Source organism: Triturus cristatus, chromosome 5_1, assembly GCF_964204655.1.
Source record: "Triturus cristatus chromosome 5_1, aTriCri1.1, whole genome shotgun sequence".
NCBI lineage: Eukaryota > Metazoa > Chordata > Amphibia > Caudata > Salamandridae > Triturus > Triturus cristatus.
The window spans coordinates 983,033,810-983,055,123 of NC_140587.1; the positions used below are offsets into that span (position 1 = coordinate 983,033,810).

General features: G+C 43.4%; 1 protein-coding gene across 1 annotated transcript in view; it reads left to right on the forward strand.

The window, feature by feature from the left end:
* ADAMTS16 (ADAM metallopeptidase with thrombospondin type 1 motif 16) overlaps positions 1-21,314 on the forward strand; it is a 637,963-nt gene that overhangs the window by 151,165 nt on the left and 465,484 nt on the right. Inside the window, exon 4 of the mRNA XM_085606087.1 lies at positions 20,300-20,606. Coding sequence (XP_085462213.1) covers positions 20,300-20,606 — 307 coding nt within the window. The remainder of the gene's footprint in view (positions 1-20,299; positions 20,607-21,314) is intronic.

The window sequence follows — 21,314 nt, forward strand, 5'->3', positions numbered from 1 at the left end:
TCTCTTACAAGGCCTGGTGGTACGCTGTTTGTCATAATCATAGGTTGGACACTTCCTTTGTTTACCCTATACAACTGGCAACGAAACGGTTAAACTTGTGGTCACCCGCTACAATCTACATCGACGCAAGTGCTAAACGGAGTTCTCAGCTACAACCATCTCAACAAGAAGTTCTTAAACCACCTTGATTCTCCCAAATGTTCCTAAATACATTTATATTCTAATGATGTTCATACTGCACTTATATTGCTTTGTTTTTTCTAATTTTATTAATTAGTCCAATTCATGTAATTTGAATGTAGTGTTTTTTTTGTAATTATATGAGTTGTTATTATGTACCGCATATAGACACCTCTATTCTTCTTAATAATTTTTTTTTTCTTCAACTTAAAAACCAACACACTCAATGAGCAATTTGTCCCAAGGTGATATTCACGCCATGTTTAGTTATTCTTTTCCCCTCCACCGTACCTTACACACCTTTTGTGCCATCCTTCCTTGATTGATAGAATGGGCAGACTGCGAGCCGGCTGTAATACCAGCTTCTGTGGTCTGCCTTCTTTTCTGCATACTTGTGCCTCCTTATTACGAATGGTGGCCCTGATGTCTCAATGTGTTTTTTATTTACCCCTGTGCCCCTGCTCATTTTGCACCAGCCCCTGTCATTTTGGCACTTGACACTGCCACATTGTTTATTACTGCGGTACAGTGTTGATGGCAAAATGTATGGCACAATGTATTATATGGCAGAAAGTATGCATACAATGTGCCTTATGCCATTGCATCCTTATTGAATGGTCCTTATAACCCAATCTGCCTGCCAATGAGGGAGGCGCTCTTGATTTCCACTAGAAATAGATTATTGAATGTCAGAGAAAATAAAATGTATCATTTCCACACTACGATCCTCCAGCTAGGTGTATTTATTTGGTAATTGTTTTATTGTTTAGTAATATTTTGATATTTATTTAATAATTGCGGGCAATGTGTACAGCATTAGTGTGACCTTGAGGTCACAGAATACTAACTTGTTCTTTAATAAATTGTCTCATATCACACGTCTGTCGCTTCAAGTGCTGTAATCACCAGCTGTTACAATTAGCCATTTTAATAGTACTCAATTTACCGACCTCAATAGAATGGAAGGCAGAGTTGGCCACGCCAGAATTTGAGCTTGTGGTTTGTAGATTTCCAGATGTCAGCAGCGACTTTTTAACTCACTCGTCATCTTGCTGTCAGGGTGCTAGAAGGCCGGATGGATGGCAGAATATATGGGAATGAAGAATACTTGTTTTGAAAACTAAACCAGACATTTTGTAATGCATCTGTTTTCTTCCTCCCTGGTAAAACATATTTATGTGCATCATAATTGAAGAGAAATCGCGATAATGTCGATACGATGACGGTGCTCATCAGTCTCGTGCCCTTGGTTTCCCAGGGCCCCGTTCTAACGGAGACCAATCTGCGAGGTTTGCATTCCTCAGAGCATCGAGAAGCCCCCCTGCGCGCGCAACCGGGCCCATGTTTGCCGTTCCCACCACATGCCAGAGTGCCCTGGGTTTCTCTTACTGTGTACACACCCAGCGCAGAGTAACACATCCCCTAGCAGCTTTCTTATTAAATTCCAGTCCACAAACGGTGTGCCATTTTGTAAGCGGGACAAGCTTGCATTCCCAACGATTCCAAAAATGTGACCTTTATTTTAGCCTTACAAAGGAGAATTATCTTCTTCGCCTTAGCAGAATCCATTTAGAAAAAAATGTGTAATTACAAGAAAGTAACTAAAATAGATTTGAATAGAGTGTTGTGCTAACACAGCAAATATTGAAATGAGTGTTCCCTGTTGTGATGCAATAATAGGAACAAGGTTGTTGAACAGTAGCGGGAAAGATGCTTTAAATAGCAGTTGTCTAGACAAGCATTCAATTAAACATCCTTTGCAAAACCCTTAACTAAAAAAACTTGATTGACAGGGAGAGTTTTTCTTCGCCATCTAAGAGTATCCTGATTAATATTAATATTATACCTAGGGCTCCCAGTTTTATATTTTTGCCATTTCCGTCTGTGTTTATCCATATTTATTTTTTGCTAATTTTATCTGTACTTATCCATATTTATTTTGGGTTTTGTGCAAAAATTAAGCTGAAATTAGTATATTTCCACATTTATTTAACCAATAAATATGCACTCATGCTTGAATGTCTGCCAGGTTTCAGTGCTGTGAATACCTGCAGAAGATAAATCAGTGCACTACATAGATAGATAGATAGATAGATAGATAGATAGATAGATAGATAGATAGATAGATAGATAGATAGATAGATAGCTTTATAAGGTTAAGCATAATAACCATAAAAGTACACATAAGAGTACAATAAAATAATACTGAATAAAAATGTGATGAAAAGACACCTAAAAATGATCATACATTAGAAATCAACAGTTAATGCACTTTGCAATTAATATTATTATTATTATTATTATTTAGCGATTTGTAAAGCGCCTGGTGACCCAAGGGCATCCCCGCGCTATAAAATTTGCTGTCCAGATGGGAGGGAGGAAAGAAGGAGGATGGCCTTATTTAGGGAATAAAAGTGTTATATGCATAGTGATCATAAAATACCCTGTCCAATAATGAAGATGATTACACAATAAAAGTTATTATGTGCAAACCATCCCGGCCACTACCTTTTGTGAAGAGGCCAATACATACTTTCTTAAACAGACGTGGTTATTAGATAAGATACAAATAAACAGTCACATCTTGTCAGCATGCAATTACTTTAGGATGCCAAGATGGACAGGTGCTCCGATACAGCAACATTATAACTTGACTACCCACGCAAGGTTCCGTTACCAGACTCTATGACCCATAACCCATAAAACACATCAAACCCCTAATGTTAATATTAACTCTAGGACTAGGCCTAGCAGGTGCGGGTGGCACTGGTAAGAGAGGTGAGGTGGTGGGGCAGGCGGGAAGTCAACAGACGACAGTATAGGTAAAATAAAATAAAATAAATAATAAAACCAGTTACCCTGCACACACCGGATCGCCGACTTGGCAATGCCACAAGTGCAAGGTAAGTGGTTTTATTTATTTGTACTTTTTATTTTACCTATTCCATCGCCTATCAACTTCCCCTCTTGCCCTACCACTCTTACCTGTGCCGGTCGCGCCTGTGGCTTAAGCCATAGCATATTTTAGCCACCTAGTGCTGGAATTTAGATAAATATACTCCAATCGATACTTCTATTTAGTAATAATTTACCCTAAAGTGTCATGTAATCCCATAGAATAAGAGGGGTAGTCAGCTGCAACTATACAGGTAGTACAAGGGCAAGTACTCATAAGGATGTTGTATTATCATATAATAGTTTGCCTCCTGAAAGGATATGTTATTAAAGATGGGTTGTCAATTTAATGCTTCTAAGTCTTAGAGACCAACCCAATTTAAAAATCTTGATGCAAAATCTATTGTTTTGTGTGTCTTGTGACTAAGAATATGCAGTGCTTCTAAGCAGTGGGCTACACCTATGTATTGGCAGATTGTAGTAATGCATTTTTGGCATGGCACAATATACTTAGGACAGACAAATATGAAGTGGATCACAGTTTCCTGAATCACTGGGCAGATAGGACATTTCCCTCCCACACCTTCTTTTTTTACCATTTAGCAGTCAACGTATTTGAAGGAAGAGTGCCAATCCTCAAACAAAAGTATGTTTTGGCTGTGTGAGGAATGATTCTGTCCATAAAGGTTTCATATTGGGGTAGAGACTTGAATGCTAAAAATGAATCAATCAAACCCTCAGGCTGAGAATCATCCCAAACTTCAAACAGCCTTTGCTCCCAATATGAGACTGGAGTTAGAAGTACTTAAGTTACAAGTCAGCAATCAAAAGTAATAGCACAAATACACGTTTGGGCCATAGGGGCGTACCAAACCATATACCAATAAAGTGGTATAAGAACCACGACTGAACTAGACACAAGGCTTAGAACCTGTAGAAGTGCTTGGACCACAAGGAACCACCCAAGGCAGTGATACAGGGAACCCATGGGGGACGCTTGCAGTGTGAGAACACAGCCGCGAATCGCTGTTTACTTCTATGGGGAAAGTCGCGGTTGGAAATTTTGAGTTTAAGGACACTTAGAGGATATCTACGAGCGAACCCTTTTGGACTTAGAGGTGTCTAGGGCCAACACCCACGGGAGCACCAGAGTACTCGAGTTACCTCACCCAGGAAAGCCGGGTGCAGAGGTGTCAAATGGTGTCGGGTCGCGTCTCTGTTTTCAATGGAAGCTTCTCAGGAAGTGCTGCTGCTGTGGAGAGGAGAAGTGTCCGAAGTGATCTAAGCCCGGATCGAGGATGGAAGGAACCTGAAAGCAGAGGGGACAGAGTCTGGGTCACTTACCAGTGACCAAGGGCACGATAGACCAATTCCCACAGATGTCGGGTGCTTCAGGTGAGTTTACGGGTGTCTTGACTCTTCAGCCACGAGGTCCAGGAGGCGCCGATGACAACCAGGAGCTGGATTCGAGCTGTCCCATAAAGTCTGTCGACTGCTGCGGTGGCGGTGATCAGATTGAACCCAACAAGCCTTGGCAACGGCAAGTTACTTGGAATCAGAGAAAGGATGTCGGTGCAGACCAGCAAGGTCTGGGGGACTCACCCAGCAAGGGTAAGTCGGGGCACATCTGGAGCAACCAGGAAAGCCCAATCAGAAGAGGAGTCGCCTTCGTAGGGACCTACTAGCCAACAGGCTAGCGATCACGAAGGAGCCTCACGCGGTCGCACTGGAAACTGGCCCACGGATCACTCGTGGAGTGGAGGCCAGAAATCTTTGGTGCAGGAGGTGCTCAAGGCTGGGGCTACTCAGAGCCCAAAGCACAACTTCGAGGAAGACCAGGAAGATGATGGATCAGCAAAAGATCATGGTGTCCAGGGGTCACGGTTCCACATCACCCATGATAGCCACGGGTCTCAGCTTTGCTGTGGACTCAGGGTAGCCTCGAGGAAGTCTGGAAATCTACCTCTGGTGATGCAAAGACTTCGCGTCCGGCAGGAGCTTCAGCGATGCAGACTGGTCAGTTGCTTCTTTGGTGCCTGCCAAGCAGGGGAGTCACTCCTTGACCCCAAGGGAGATTTCTTCAGTCTTCTAGGCAAAGTAGAACATCGAAGGTCCATGATATATGTTGCAGAGTTTCATCCAGGGTAATCTAAAGTCGCAAGGACTGGGTTCCCATACATATACAAAGTTTGGGGGTTGGACATACTCTAGGGACCCACCTATGGGAGCGTTTAGAAAGAGGGGTGGTTACACCCATTTCCTTTGTCCAGTTTTGCACCAGAGCAGGGACAGATAGCCCCTGCAACCGGTTTGAACTGGACTATGCACAGGGACACCAAGTGTGCCCCCAGTGCAGGACTTCAAAGCACCAGAGAGTGCTCCCGCCCAGCCCCAATACACATCTGCCTGTCTGGGGAGGTGGTTACACCTCCCTGGGACAGGGAACCTATTGTCCAAGCTTCCCCTGCCAGAGTTTCGGTCAGCAGCAGGAGGCCAGACCAGTGTCTGTGGCAGTGGCATCCATTTTGTGATGCCAGGGCTGTAAAAAGTCCTTACCGGGTAGACCAGTGTGAACATGTCTCTCCCTCTAGAAGTGTGGAATGCTACCCCTGCCGCCAGAACTGGTAGGGGGGTAGTATTCTAAAGCGTTTGACACCAAATACAACATGTTTCCATGCAGCCAGTCCAAAGTTAGCATTTACCGCAAGGTTATAATGTACTTAAGAGTATATGGTCAGGCTACAACACAAACCGCATCAGAGGAGGTACTCTGAACACTGCAGAGGGGCTCTGCTCATGCAGGGGCACCCTCTCACATAAAATCCAAGCACTTTGCCTTCAGGATTGTTAAGGCCTGCCATAGGAGTGACCTACAGGTTTTATATGTGTGTGCTATGGTAGTGATATAGGTAGCCTATACCACTGTAAGGGGTGCAAGCACCACCTTACCCAGGCTGCAGTAGCAGACCTGTGGTGTCATTTTGGAGTGCTTGCCAGGGGTGGCATAATACATGCTTCAGCCCCTGGTAGGCCTCTGAGGTACCTATGCCCTAGGTACATAGTATACCATATACTAGGGGCTTATAAGGCACTCCGGAATCCATTTAGAAATGTACATGGAAACCATTTTAGAGAGGAAGCATCTAGTCTGGGGTCCTGATTAGCAGGGCCACAGCCAGACTAAGGTCGAAAAACAGTGAAACACCAGCAAAAAGTGGGGGTACCCATGTGAAGCAGATCCTACTCTCCTACAGTGTTTAACAATGTATGAAGTTGTGGATGGTTGTACGGATTATTAGAGATATCAGGTGTATTAATAAGTTGGGTGTAAGTATCCATCACAGCTTCCTTAAGTAAGTTATATTTATGACAAAATGAGGCAGGCAAATTGAATGAATGACTGAGTGAAGAAAAAGATAACAACTCTGACCCTGAAAATAATTGATGTATCCTTAGTAATCCCTTTTGTCTCCAGGTCTTCCAATAGAAGGGTTTATTCTGAATAAGCAAGTTTTTGTTGTGCCAGATTGTTGAATTGAGGAAGGAGTCTATAGTTTTGTGAGTTGGAAGAGAGGTTGATTCCAGAAGTTTGGAGATCAGTTTGATTATGGGAGTGGAGAGGGACTGTGGTTTACGTGAGAAGGAGAGGTATTCGTGAAAGGAGAAGGGAGATAAAAATTGACGCTCTATTAAGGTCCAAAGAGGACAATATTCTGTGGAATCAAGCAACCAAAAAGAAGCTTGACATAAAAGGAATGCTTTCTGGTATGCCGGAAAATCAGGAAAATTAACTCCACCCTCTGCTGTAGGGCGAGTCAATTTTAATAAAGACTTTCGGGATTTCTTGTTATTCCATAAAAAGGAAGAGAGGATGGAATTGACTTTCTTAAAATTTTTAGCAGAAATGGTAACTGGAATGTTGGAAATAGTATATAAAACTATGGGAGACAACATCATCTTTATAGTATGCAAGTGACCCCACCAGGATAAATAGAGGGGATGCCATTTAGTGGTTAACTCAGAAATTTTTTGAATGCATTTATTCATGCATAATACTACTGTGTCCATAATTGAAGAGGTGAAGTGTATTCCTAAATATTTAATATAGTTGGGCCTCCATGTGAAATTAGAAGTGCTAAAGTCTGATTTAAAAGTGAATTTAGTTAAGGGCAAAATCTCACACTTTATCATTATTCAATTTATAACGAGAAACAAGGTAGAATGATCTCACTTCCGCTAAGGAAGCAGGAATTGAGTCATCTGGTTTTGACATAAAGAGTAAAATATCATCAGCATAAGCTGCAAGTTTGATGTGGAAATTCGATGTTTGGAAACCATGTAGATTTGGCTTTTGACGTAATTTAGAGAGAAATGGTTCCAAAGCCAAATTGAAAAGGAAGGGAGAGAGAGGGCAACCTTGTCGTACTCCTCTACCTAAATCAAAGAACGGGGAAATCAGGCCATTAGCGCAGACTGCAGCACGGGGATAAGAATAAAGGAGAGATACTAAAGATATAAATTTAGGGCCAAAACCAAGCCACTTAAGAGTATAAAACAAATAATTCCACTCAACTCTATCAAACACTTTTTCCGCGTCTAATGCTATTGCTGCAAGGGGTTGTTTTAGGTGTGAAGACTTTGATAGAACGTTAAAAAAAAGTTGTGTGTTGTCAGTTATAAGTCGCCCCTTAACAAAGCCAGATTGTTCTTTGCCCAACAAGTTCGGTGAATAGGAACCTAAGCGGAGCGGAGGGCTAGCGCTTTGGAATACATTTTGTAGTCGATCTTTATCAAAGATATAGGCCTGTAGTTTTTACAATATCTAGAATCTTTACCCTCCTTAGGAATGAGACATATGTGAGCTTCTGAAAAAGAACCAATGGAACTGTTGAAGGAGCAAAAAGAATTTAACAGGGAGTGCAATTTGGGTAATAAGAGTTTAGAAAAGTGAAGATAAAATTCAACGGTAAAACTGTCTGGACCTGGTGCTTTGTCTTTTTTAAGGCATTGGAGAGCTTTCAAAAGTTCTTGCTGTGTTAGATCTAATTCCAGAGAAGACAAATCAAGAGGGGTTTGTTGGGGCTTCTGAATTGTGGAAAAGAAGGGTGACAATGAGTGTTTGTGGATTGTGTTTCGGATGCATATAATGATTTATAAAAGAGAGAAAATTCATTTAATATTTCTACATCTTTAAATTTTAAAGCAGAATGTTCATCGTAGATGGATTCGATATTTAACTTGTTATGTCAAATTTTCAAATAATTAGCCACAATTTTCCCTGCTTTGTTTTTGCATCCATAGAATTTTGCGCTGGCTTTTAACAAGTATAAGGAGGTATTGTCTGTAGATTTTTTATTGAATTGCAGTTTGGCATTAATAAGAGCTGTTAAACATTCTTTCGAGTGGGAAGTGTAATATGAATGTTCCAATCTGTTAATGTCATGAAGGAGATCATTGGCAAGTTTGCATGCATTTTTTCGTTTTTTGGCAATAAAACCAATAATGAAGTCTCTTGCTGAAGATTTAAAAGCATCCCATATAGTTGAAAATGACATGGATTCACTTTGGTTCAACGCAAAATACTCACTGAAAAAGGTGGTGAAGGAAGCGGTGAATGTTGGGTCTAAAAGAAGAGAGTTATTAAAACGCCACTTTCTAGGGGCATTAACTTTAGGCAGTAAGTCAAGGCTGATTGAGACAGGGGTGTGGTCTGATAGTAGAATAGGCCCAATTTCTGCATTCATGAGAATTTGCAAAATATTGTGAGAAACAAAAATATAATCTATTCTTGATTGAGTTTGATGGGCTGGGGAATAAAAAGTATATTCTCTAATGGTCGGGTTACATAAACGCCATGCATCAAGGAGTTTATGTTGAGGGATAGTATGAACAAAAGATTTATGGGGCTTATTGGGAATAAAAGTGACTTTGGAGTTTCTGTCTATAATTGGGTCAAAGATCTGATTACAGTCACCAGCTAGTATAAAATTATCTTCAATGCAGTGAGTAATTTGCTTCGCCAATGTGTGCCAGAAGGATGCGTCACCACCAGTAGGAGCATATACATTAAGGAGAGAGACTGAAACATCATTTAACGCCAATTTAGCATTCAGCCCTCGACCATCAGCATCTCAGTCTTGCGATATAAGTTTAACTGGAAGCGTTTTACGACAGAGTATCATAACTCCATTGCGTTTACCATCGCCTTGAGAAAAGAAAGCCTCCCCCACCCAAACCTTTTTTAATTTTAAGGATTCGGCCTCTGTGAGATGTGTTTCCTGTAGAAATACTATGTCATCATCTAATTTAGCTAGATGGGTTAAGACTCTGTCTTTTGATAGGAGAATTTCACCCCCTAACATTCCAAGAGATCAGTTTTAAAGGCATAAGGTATCAGAAAAGGAGTGAAATAGGAACATGAAGCAAAAGTCCAATTCTTTAAAGCAAAAATGGAGTGTGGAAGGAGAGAGGAGAAAAAGATAAGTGATCAAACAAAGAAAGAGAGAAAAATCAGATGATCGGAGCCAGAAATGTAATCAAGACGTAATATTACAAAGGAAGATAGATATAATAGGTAAATAATGGAAAAATGGAAAGGTAATAAAGTTTGAATAAGCAATGATGAGTATAGAAATAAACATGAGAATACATGAGGGAATGAACGTGTGGGAGACACCAAATGAGAAGAGAACTAAGAAATTCGAGACAAACCAAAGAACAAAAGACAAAACAAAAAACATACCTACGAAAAGGGAGTGCGAAGGTAGGGGTGGGTGGAGCCACGTGGAACAGATGAACGTCCAGGGATGACTGGATCGGACCGGGGGAAGATCACGCCATAACGTAGACATAACTATGAAAGCGAAGAAGAACATGTTTAATTTTGGTTTATTAATTGAGCGATGAACAAAAAAGCGATGAAACCCAATAACATAAACTAAGATTTACAGAGACAACAATAGACTGTAAATCTATTAATGATAAACTATCAGTATATAAAGGAAAAGAACAAAACACATGTATATTACAATCCAAAGAATGATGGCATCTCATGTGTAAAGTTCCAAAAAGTCATGTAATACATGAAGAAGAGGACCGTGAAGATTCCATATGATCTGTCTTATGCGAGTTGATGAAACTTTGCAAGCGTATTGGGTCCTCATATGTCGTTGTTCTATTGTTGTAGGTAACCTTAAAAAAACATAGGTGAAAGAGGCCATATCTAGCTCCCATGGAACGGAGATCTGGCCTCATATTTAAGAAGGCTTTGCGTCTGGCTGCTGTGGCTTTAGAGTAATCCTGTGCAAAGAACAGTGTAGAACCAGACCAAGAAATCTGGTTGATGGCTTTAGCAGCTGCTAAAACTTTCAACAAATCTGTATACTCTAGAAAGTAAAGGATGACTCCTCGTGGTCTCTGTGTGGATGAAGAGCTTGTAGGAGCGTGACCTAATCTATGGGCGCGTTGTATGTTCAGCACAGTGTCCTCTGGCATATGAAGAACCTTTGGGAGGAAGGATTTGAAAAATGCAAGGGAGTCCATACCTTCGGCCCCTTCCACCAAACCGTAAATATCTATGTTGTTTCTCCTATTTCAACTTTCAAGGTCCTCAATCTGTTCTTGAAGTGTTGATACTTGAGCGTGCAGGGAAGTAACGCTTTTGGTAGTGTCGCTAAAGAAAGTAACGTTTTGCTCAACTGCTGTAAGTCTCGTATCAAGTTGTGACCAATTGTCTGAAAGGATTTGTAATTTGGAGTTGGTTTCCTCAACAAAGGGCCTGAGGGCTCTTATTTCCTGTAGTAATAACTCCAATGAAACTGGAGAGGTTGATTTAGGTGGTGAAGGGGGATCCTTTTTCAAGCGTTTCACATTGGACTTTCCTGGTACTGGTTGAGTGGGATCCATTGTTGTAGGAATGCTCTCCGACGTAAGTAAACCTGAGTCTTCCAGTTTGGGAAATTCTGAGAAGAGCGTTGAGTTTTTGATAAAATAACTTTTTGGCTTAGATGCGATAAAGAGGGATCCCTTCGTTCACAATCTAGAATTCCTGCTTGACCACATTGCACACAAGGGCATACAAATTGCTACTCTGCATCAGGTGTTGCTCTTGTGCCCCAGAGCCACGTTCCCAGCTACTTGAAGTCCTGTTATCCATCTGGGAATTACAGACTCAATAGCGCTTGTCCTTTGGTATAAGCAACTCTGCCAGTTTCAATATGAAGAGTTAATCACTCTTCAATACCATTCAATACATCCTGCTTGAAACCCATGGAAACTTTTTTTGCCAGTATTGTCTTTAAATGGATCAAATCCTTTTTATCTGGTAAAGTTCAGTCGATAGCATCAACCCTCTTCTAATTCAGTGACAGAAGTTTGAACTGTGGCAAACCGCAGAGAAAAATTATTTATTTCTTCAATCTTTCTATGCGGCCCCTTGCATTTCTACTCCTTCAAGCATAGGTCTTTCTTTCTTCAATCTCTATATGCGGCCCCTTGCATTTCTAGTCCTTCAAGCATAGAGCTTTCTTTCTTCAATCTCTCTATGCGGCCCCTTGCATTTCTACTCCATCAAGTATAGGTCTTTCATTCTTCAATCTCTCTATGGGGCCTCTTGCATCTCTACTCCTACAAGCAGGAGTCTGCTTCCATATGTATGACAACAATACTCAGCTCATACTTGGACTTTGCCATACGGCCTCTGCAAGATCATTTCACCAGAGTCAAGGCATGATGGCAAGCTGTCTATCTACAATTAGCTGGTGGGTGTCCACCAACTTCCTCAGACTGAATCTGGCCAATGCAGAGATCCTATTCATCTAATTGCTTTCAACCTATTGGGATCTCACTTTATGCCCACATAAAATGGGAACTCCACCTGCCACTGCTACAGTTGTTTGCAACCTTGGTGTCCTAAGTGACTCCCGCCTGACCCTCGACACTCAGGTTGCAAATCTGCTTTGCCCAAGTGCACATTCTAAAAAGCAATCTACAATATCTTGACTGGGGCCTATGCATTTCTGCTGTGAAAGCTCTTAATTCGATCAAGACTAGACTTCTGACTGCTCTGGAAAAATATATCTGCCATCTCCAACGTGCCCAGAACGCAGTTGCCAGGCTGGTCACTGCCACTTCTAGATGGGGCCACATTAGACCCACCTTTTGTTCCCACTATTGGCTGCCCTTATATTGTAGAATCATCTTCAAAGCAGTGGCTAATGTCCAAAAGGTGATAAATAGAAAAAAGCCTGCCTTATCAATGACTTAACTTTCTCATTATCACCATAATTATTCCTTGTATTCTTCCAACCATCTTTGGCAGGCTGTTGCCAAACCAAGAGCACTTTCTGATAGAGGTAGGTTGTTCTGTTCTTAATAGCCACCGCAAAGCTGTGTAATACCCTACTTTATGGTATGAGAGCTGAAATAAATCATCAGGCTACGCAAAACTTGGCTCTATAATATTTAGTCCTACCTGTCTCTCACCCCTTAAACATTTTGTCATTGGTCTTAGCTTGCAGTGTTATCTAACAATACCAACATTGGATAAAATAATATGATATTCTATAATGCCGCTGCTTCAACGAATGTCATGAGGCTTGAATGCGTACATTTTTATTGCTTCAGACATGGAAAGGATGCTGTCCCTCCTGACAATCAGGCTATAACTGTGAAAGAGGCAGTGGATGTGCAGATTGATTATTACAATAGTTTAGGGCTTCCACTACATATCTCAGGCAGCTTCATTGGAATATGGCTGGAAGATTTGTCACCTTTCGAAAAATGTCCTTTGGAGGTGAAACAACAGCTAGCTGAAAATAATTTCAAGACCAGCTGTAACCTGAATAAGTAACTTTTACTGTCAGACAGTGTTGTCCCCTTATTTAACGGACAGCATTTTACCACAGTCCTATACTTTGACCCTGTAGCTATGGCCTTTTCCATAATGAGGATTGACAACTTCGCACATCCTTTTCTTGATGTCAATATAGGATAGTATGTTCTGCTCAACGCCGTAGAAACTCTCAGTTTAGTCCTAGCTTTTGTCCACAAGAACCATATGTCTACAATGGATAAAATGTGCTTCTCATATAAGGGCTCAGTGGTCTTGATTTATCGTCCTTCTGAGAATTGTGAGACAGCTTGTGCTACTAACATCTCAAATCCTGGTTATTTCAATTAGGACTCAGGTTTCGTCTCCTTAAGAGAATTTCGCAGTGGAGGACGAAGCTATATAATTTAATTTGCTTCTAAGGTTACGCCTGCCCCTATGGGAGTCTCAAGCCAGTTGTGAGTTTGGTGTGCTGGCTATTAAGGATTACCGTGGGGTTGTGATCATCATTAGTTGTGGGGTGCCATTGATGCTTCACCCTGTTTAGCAGGATGGCAATGTACCACTAGCCTGTTAGCAAGGTGTCGATGGTGCAGGTCATCCACACCAACTCTCGCAATGGACCATACAGTGCAGCCTCTTCCCATTATTAGGAATCCCAGCTTTTGTACTTTGTACCGCACTGGGGAAAGAAATCAATACATGTAAATCCCCCCAAATCCTACCAGTAGATCTGAGAGGTCTGTTTGTGTGGTATGGCCTCTGATAGCCTCAACTCTGTTCTATGGGGACAGTGGAACTGAAGGGCAATTGAGCAATCTTGGTAACATATATTGTCTTCTGTCCCTGCAAATGTAAGAAGCAGCTCCTACAGCAAATCCACTGATCTGCCAAGTAATTCATTTTTACTTCTGGTGGGTGTAAAGTAAGAAGTGTCACAGCTTTCTTTGAAAGGTCGGTCGTGGGGATAGAAACTCAGATAAAGTAAATACATAAATAGTGCATACTAAGTTTGTCCAGTCAGTTGTTGTCCTTTAGTGAAGAGGACAGGGTTTTTATTTATTTAGGTTCATTAGCTTATTAGGGTCCAATAGCTTTCATTTAAATACTATTCTACCCTGCATAATGGTACACTGACTTTCTCCAACACATAATCACTTTGTTATGCAATGCACAGGAGAGGACAAGCACGGAGAATCCCTATGCAGATTGTTTTCCTTGCAACTGATGCGCCCCTTGAAACTGATGCGCTGCATGGCTGGTCCAAGGGAAAAGTCAGCATGCTCTGTGGCAGATGTATATTCTTATGAGTCAATAAGCTATACTGCCAGCTGTGGAAGGGAGATCTTGCTGCCTCAACCAAGTCAGTCTAATGTTTGTTACTCTGAATAAATATTGGTGTGCATGTCAGCAGTCAGACAGACATATGTGGATGAAGCAGAGCAGTGGTTCAGATTATTGGCTTTGCCAATGTTTTTTGCTGATGGTATGCAGCACCATCAAAATTCTAAATGAAGTGAAGGGTAGTTGAGGAGGAAGCAATAAGGATGGTGGGTGCGGTTAGTTGACAGAAGGGAATGAAGACTCGGAAGTGGCACGTGAGAAAGCAAGAACATTCCTGCACTCTCATGAGGTGCTTAATGCAAAAGAGAAAAGTAGTTCCTTAAATATGAGCAGTGGGAGGACACAAGTCAACCAATGAAAAGGCTGGGAAGGAGGCTATGCCCTAGGGGAGGGACCAACATAAGAAAAGGGAGGCAAGCCATCCAATACAAAGTAAGCAAATTAGTGACAGTAAAGCCAAGCAGTGATAAGTAATGGGCAGTCTCTAATCCCATTGTACGTTTTTGGTACAGGACACAAGAATCTTTCTCCTTCCGACAACTAAAAGCAATCTGGTAGGGGAGACCTAAAAACTGTTTGCTTTAGTTCAATGGGCAGTGGCATGGGCATTTGTTTGGCAGGGAGAACAGGAGCTTCTTAGTGCAATTGTCATGATTAAGGCACTGTAGTGGTTGGCAGTCAGTTGAAACTGGAAGAAAAACCCTACAGCATAATAAAATATGGATAGAGAGAAATTGAAAGGCATGGCTGGAGAAGGAAGAGACTTTTGAGTTGGCCTTAGGTTAGGAGCAGTCTGCTCCCGAGGCTTCTTCAGCATTTCCTCTCTCATTGTCAACTGTCACTTACAGGGCTGTATCTCTGACACAGGGTATGATGTGGGAAGACAAGTAAATAGTGTAGTGTTGTAGTTGGGCCCACCATTAGATATTCGGAACCCACTTAAATAAATACAATCCAGCAGAGGAGTATATGTCTCGGGGAGAAGCTCCTGCGAGTATCACTTTTCTTTGCAGCTAAGTCGTGGACCTCTGCCTCACCTACGGGGGTATTTCTCCCTTGAACTTTTAATGGAATCAAACCCACTGCATCAATGCAGGTGCAGCATTTTTAATTTAAGTGTGTAACCACTTACCCGTCAAGCATTGCAGCGCCAGCCTGACGAGGAGCCCCCAGTGAAGCATGACACCTCACCAGGTGTGTGAGGGCACAATGATCTGACCACGGGGGCCCCCTTCCCTTGATCCGTATGGCTGGGTTATTAAATCAACAAAGAATAGAGTCAATTGTTGTCCTTCTTTGAGGAACTACCCCCTCTGTGTGTTTGATATAAAGATAAGCTGTCACCATCCATAGGCATGTGACGGCCTGTTCACTGGGGATGGTAGTCACCCACTTCAACAGAGTCTCTGCGCTGGGTGGACCCTTACACTCCATCACTGTCTATAATCAATCTGGGGAGAAACAAAAACCATGAAGAGCACTTGTCAAGGGATCAGTGGCGAGGATCACATGCATAGAAAAGCACACCAATCAGTCAAAATGAGTAGCAATGTAGAACACTTGCAGGAAGGAAAAGTTTAATCCTTTCTAATCAATGTTTAATTTGGGTAGCGCTCAACCAGTTAGCCAGAAGTGTGCATTGGTGTAGACTTCTGGGGTTTTTTGCTCTGGAATGCGATCTGCTTATTGCAAAACCGTGGGTTGTCCTATTTTGCCATTCTCTGGGTAACTGCGAGGTCTTCCATGTTGTGCCCGGAGTGCTTAAATTGTAAAAAAAAAAAAAAAAAGCAGGGCTCTCGTCGAGAGGCCACTGCATCTTGCACCACACTTTGCCCCTGCCATGCTGCCAATAACAATACCAACAAAACACCACTACTAAACATCACACTACTACAAGAGTGACAATTCGGTCTATCTCAGGCCTCCAAAGCAATAAGAATGGCTTGAGTGGCAGGTAATAGTCATTTTAATGTATATTGAATTAATAATTACCTGTTGTTGTGGTCATCTCTAAATTATCCAGACAGTGCCACCTTGTGGCAGACTGTCACAAGCAACGGTATTGACAATTAAGTGCCGGTGCCGAGCACCAGAAACCACCGGCTCAAATTAAGCAGTGGGAAATCATTCTAAATGGCTGGTGCCACACAGTTTGCCCTATGCTAACCACTCTTCAAACCTTGACAGCTCATATGTGTGAGAAGTTGGCCTGGCATATGCTGTTCCTAGTTATAGGGACACCTTGCACCAGTCCAATTCGACTCTTATTGATGATAGGTTTAAGACAACCTTTAAAGAAAGCTATCCTAGTGGTAGCTGTGGAGAGCAGCCTTCAGGCTAAGTCTTGAAGGAGTGTTAAGCTTATTGTTTTACCATAATAACCTCTTGAATAACCAAATGAAAGAGTAGCCCATACAGGTATATATATAAAATATATGTATTTATTCTAGACAGAATCCCACAGTCACTTTATGTGGCTAGTGGCAAAGTTACAATTCAAACAAGCATTTCTAAACACAATAAATAGCACAGAAATCAATGGGCCCCAGGGGGGGACCAAACCATATACTAAAATAGTGGTATAAGAACCACGACAATTCTACAGGCAATGCCTAGGGCATTCAGGATCGCTTGCCCCTTCAGAATCCACCCACAGTTAAGAGGAAGGGGACCCACGGGAGGCGCGTGCAGTGCAAAGAGCTGCTATCGGGATCGCAATGATAGCCTATGGAGAATGTCGCGGTTGAATATTTAAAGTTAAAGGACACTTCTAGCAACAGTACAAAGTTAAGGCTTGAGACTTAAGGCTTTGGAGAGCTCACCACCACGGGAGTACCGAAGTACCACTGTTACCTGCCCCAGGGAAGCCGGGTGCATAGGTCGATTCTGGTGTCGGGTCGCGGGCTGATTTCCTATGGAAAAGTAGTCCAAACTGCTGCTAGCTGCGAGTGTCGTGGAAGTCGTGAAGACTGAAGTTGAAGAGAAGATAAAGATGAACCTGAAAGCAGAGGGGACAGAGTCTGGGTCACAGCAAGTGACCAGGGAGCTCACAGCAAGGAGCTCGTGGAAGTCGGGTGCTTCAGGTGTAGGAGGTACAGCTGGGCTCTGCAGTCACGGGCTCCGGGAGGCTTCAAGGAAGGCCAGCTTTTGGAGGGCGACTGTCCCACGTTGGCTGAGGGTCGCTGCGGTGTTAGTGTCCCGATTGGATCCACTAAGCATTGGCCCCCGCAACCCACGCAAGATGGACAAAGCAGCTGCTGGTGCAGACCCACGAGGTCTGAGGGTGCTCTCCTTTGCAGGGAGCGTAGAGCCGGCCTGGAGCAACCAGGGGAACTCTTAGAAGCAAAGATTGTCCTCCGTCAGGGCCCACAAGTCGAGGGACAAGGGACCGCGGAAGGCAGCAAAATGGAGTGCGTAAAAGGGCTCCCACGGGCCACCGGAGCGGGCCAGGGAGCTGAGGGTCGGCACAAATGCTGCTGGATGGTTGGCTCAGAAATGGGCCAAAGCACAACTTCCCCACTGGTCGGGGTCGTGTGCTGGACAAGAGGTGGCCGGTGTCTCGGGGTATGCGGGGATCTCGACACCCACGTGGTCCAGGGTACTCAGACTTGCTGGGCACACTCACAGGACGCTGGGATGCACTGGAGACCCACCTCGAGGTTGCTGGAAGGCGTCGAAGGTCGGGAGAGCCACGAAGTTCCAACCAGGTATCTTGTAGTCTTTTAGGTGCCTGCCAAGCAGGGGGATAACTCCTTTATCCCAAGGGAGATTTCTTCGGTCAGCTGGGCAGCAGCTCATTGAAGGTCAGTTCTGTGAAGTTCTGGACGAATCTAAGGCTCTAGGGCAAAGTTATTCCCATATATCCCCAAGATTAGGGGATGGTCCCAAAGCGAGCCTACCAATCAGAGTAGAGGCGGGAAAGGGTGGCTACACCCACTCCCCTTTGTGTGTTTCCCGCCTGGGCGAGGGGCAGGATGCCCCTGAACCGGTTCCAGGCGGTGTATGCAGAGTGGGGGCTCTGCAGCTGCCTACGTGCAACTCTGAATGGACATTTGGTGCACCCACCCTGTTCCAATCCACATCATCCTGTCTGGGGAGGTGCTGGCACCTCCCTGCCACAGGAGCCCTATTGTCCAGCTGGCGAGGCTGGGATTTTCCCCAGCAACAGCCAGCCAGAGTCGTGTAGGTGGCGGACAGTAGCCATTTTGTGGTACATGTGCACTTTTAAATTGGTGTCTAAAATCTACCGCTTTTCCCATATCACCCTCCTAGCAAGGGGGAATCGTGCCCCCATGCCCATGGCTGGACTGGGGGTATGATTCCTTCATGTTTGACACCAAACACGATATGGTTCTGTGTAGCCAGTCCAAAGTTACAGCGATGACGCAATAACTTATAATGCGGTAAGAGTATATGGTATGGCTACACTACAAACAACCCAGTAACGGTTTTACGAAGGTTGCAGGGAGGTCCTACTTACGTAGGGGTCCCCCCTCACACATACCTCAGCACCCAGACCTGTAGGATTACCAGGGCCTGCCATAGGGGTGACCGATGAGAGTATATGTGTTGTAATGGTATGGGACATAGGGTACCTACATCCCTGTAAGGGGTGCTAGCACCACCTTACCCAGGCTACAGTAGTGGCCTGGTGGTGTCAGTTTGGGTGGCTGTCCCAGGGTGGCACAATAAGTGCTGCAGCCCTGGTAGGCCTACTGGGGGACCCATGCCCTGGGTACCTAGGGTACCATCTACAAGGGACTGGAAGGGCATGCCCAGCATCCAATTATGTTTGTACCTAGAGTACTCACAACAGTTTTAGGGAGAAAGCAGATAGGCTGGGGTCCTGGATAGCAGGATCCCAGCCAGACTAGTCAAAAACCACTTAAATACCAGGCAAAAAGTTGGGGGCAACCATTAGTCAGATTCCACTCTCCTACAATATGCACTTGGTAGATTCTGCTTGCACCCTGACAAAGCAGTGTGCAGCGGGTGCAGTGTTCAGTCCAAGGTATTGCTTTTAGTCACTGTACATTCCTAGATTTATGGTGGGAATGGAATGGGGAACATCATGTAGCAGTCTCATTTTTATTGGGAGCGTGGGAATGCAGCACCTGTGTAAGCAGCAGAGTGACCCTCTAAATTGTATGATCGTTGTATGTGATGAAAACTGAGACCTCCTCCCAGAATACCAATGGAAGGACTGATTCAGCTTGTGAATTGACCTGAAGCCTCTCTCATGTACTAGAAGTAATATGGTGTATCAACTGTCTAAGAAAAGAGGTGCAAGCTTGCAACATAAAACATCAAAACTCAGTTTACATCACATGGAGAGGCTGGTTACCAGCTAGGAGCGAAATACGAGAAGAAACAAGAGGATTTTGACTTTGGACAGGGTAAAGTGGACAGAATTTATGAGAAGCCAATCAGCTTTCTCTATACATTCTACGGAAAGAGAATCGGGAAGACCACATCACCCTGCCTAGTCCAGTGCTTAATTTGTAAAATAAATATATGAATAAATAAGTGCAGGGGCCCTGGTCTGTCTTACGATCCTCCGCCGGCACTGACGAGTACCTCCTTTACTGAATACCTGGGCTGCCGAGACTTGATTCCACATCATGCCTCTTTCTACCACCACCATACAGCACAGAGTATGAACTGTTGACTTCTAGAAACTCTCTTTCATTGGTCTGCAAGCCAAACCCATATTTGCCACACTTTCCCCCCTGTGATAGAGGAGCATTTCCCAGATAAACTCGAAAGGGATCAAGCCACACTAAATTTCCATACAATGGGCCCATAGTTAGGACTTGTGCAACATCCAAGAACAGAACAATACAGTGAAACAACCATAAAAGTAATGTTTATCCAAAGGTAAAACTGAAAAATGCTACTGTTCATTATGTTGGCTTAAATAGGCCACGCACGGCTCTCAGACACTGATGACAACCATTGATAGATTTCCATATGGTACCACATGGCATTTTTTGGAAATATGTTGTCAATAACTCACTTGTTGAAAGTTATTTTTGCTCTTTGTTTCTTCAGTCAGGTCTGATAAGAACTGAACAAGCAGATTACTTCTTGAAGCCACTACCATCGCACATTGCACTTAAACACAACTACTCTTCTCCTGATGGTCACCATCCACATGTGCTCTACAAGAGGTCCATCGACAGCAGACTGCACCATTCCAATGAGGTCACAATGGTGGGGAGACAGGTGGAATTGGACAGCCACAACACACTGTATCAGGAAAACGGCGAGGCGCAGCAAGATCGCAACCACCAGCACCTTAGTGACCACAGACATGGACACTTACCAAAACAGCATTACTGTGGAAGGCGCAAGAAATGTATGTAAGGGCATTTGTTCTTCTTCAGTCACAACCAGTGTATGTAATATCTGATGTCAATAGATGTGAGTAGCTGCTTATCTGATGCTAGGTTGTAATGCTATACAGTTTGTGTTGTGTTGTGCTGGATTGTATTTTGCTGTGTTTTGTGTGTGTTTGTTAAGTTAAAGGTTTTTCTGGGACACACCACCATCTTCCCCAGGGTTGCAGGGCACTATGGAGAAAGCCCCCAAAGACATACTTTGGCCTAAAACATTAAGTAACGAAAGAACCAACTCCCTCCAAATAATCCATTTTAGATTCCTCTGGAACAAAATCAGACTAGACATCAGGGGTGTAGCTCCGTGTGTGTGTGGGGGGGGGGGGGTTGGAATGGGACAACCCTCTGACAAATAGATTCTGGTGTTTGTATTTGGGGCTAGGGGCCTCCAGTGTATGTGGTAGGGTTTCCACTCAGATTAGCAGCCCTCATAGCACAGAAACAAATCTCTATGAATCTTTCCAGAGCTTGCATACATCAACCCCTCCCTTCCCTCTCACACAAAACTAACCAAGACTGGATGACTCTTATGTGTTGCAGAGAAGCCTTTTAAATTAAAGATTATTCTCATCCATTTTGCCATTTTAGTGGCAGTGATGGTTGGGAAATTTCTGTCCACCCCTCGGAAGCTAACTAAGCTGGAAGCCCGCTAAGATCAATGCCTTACT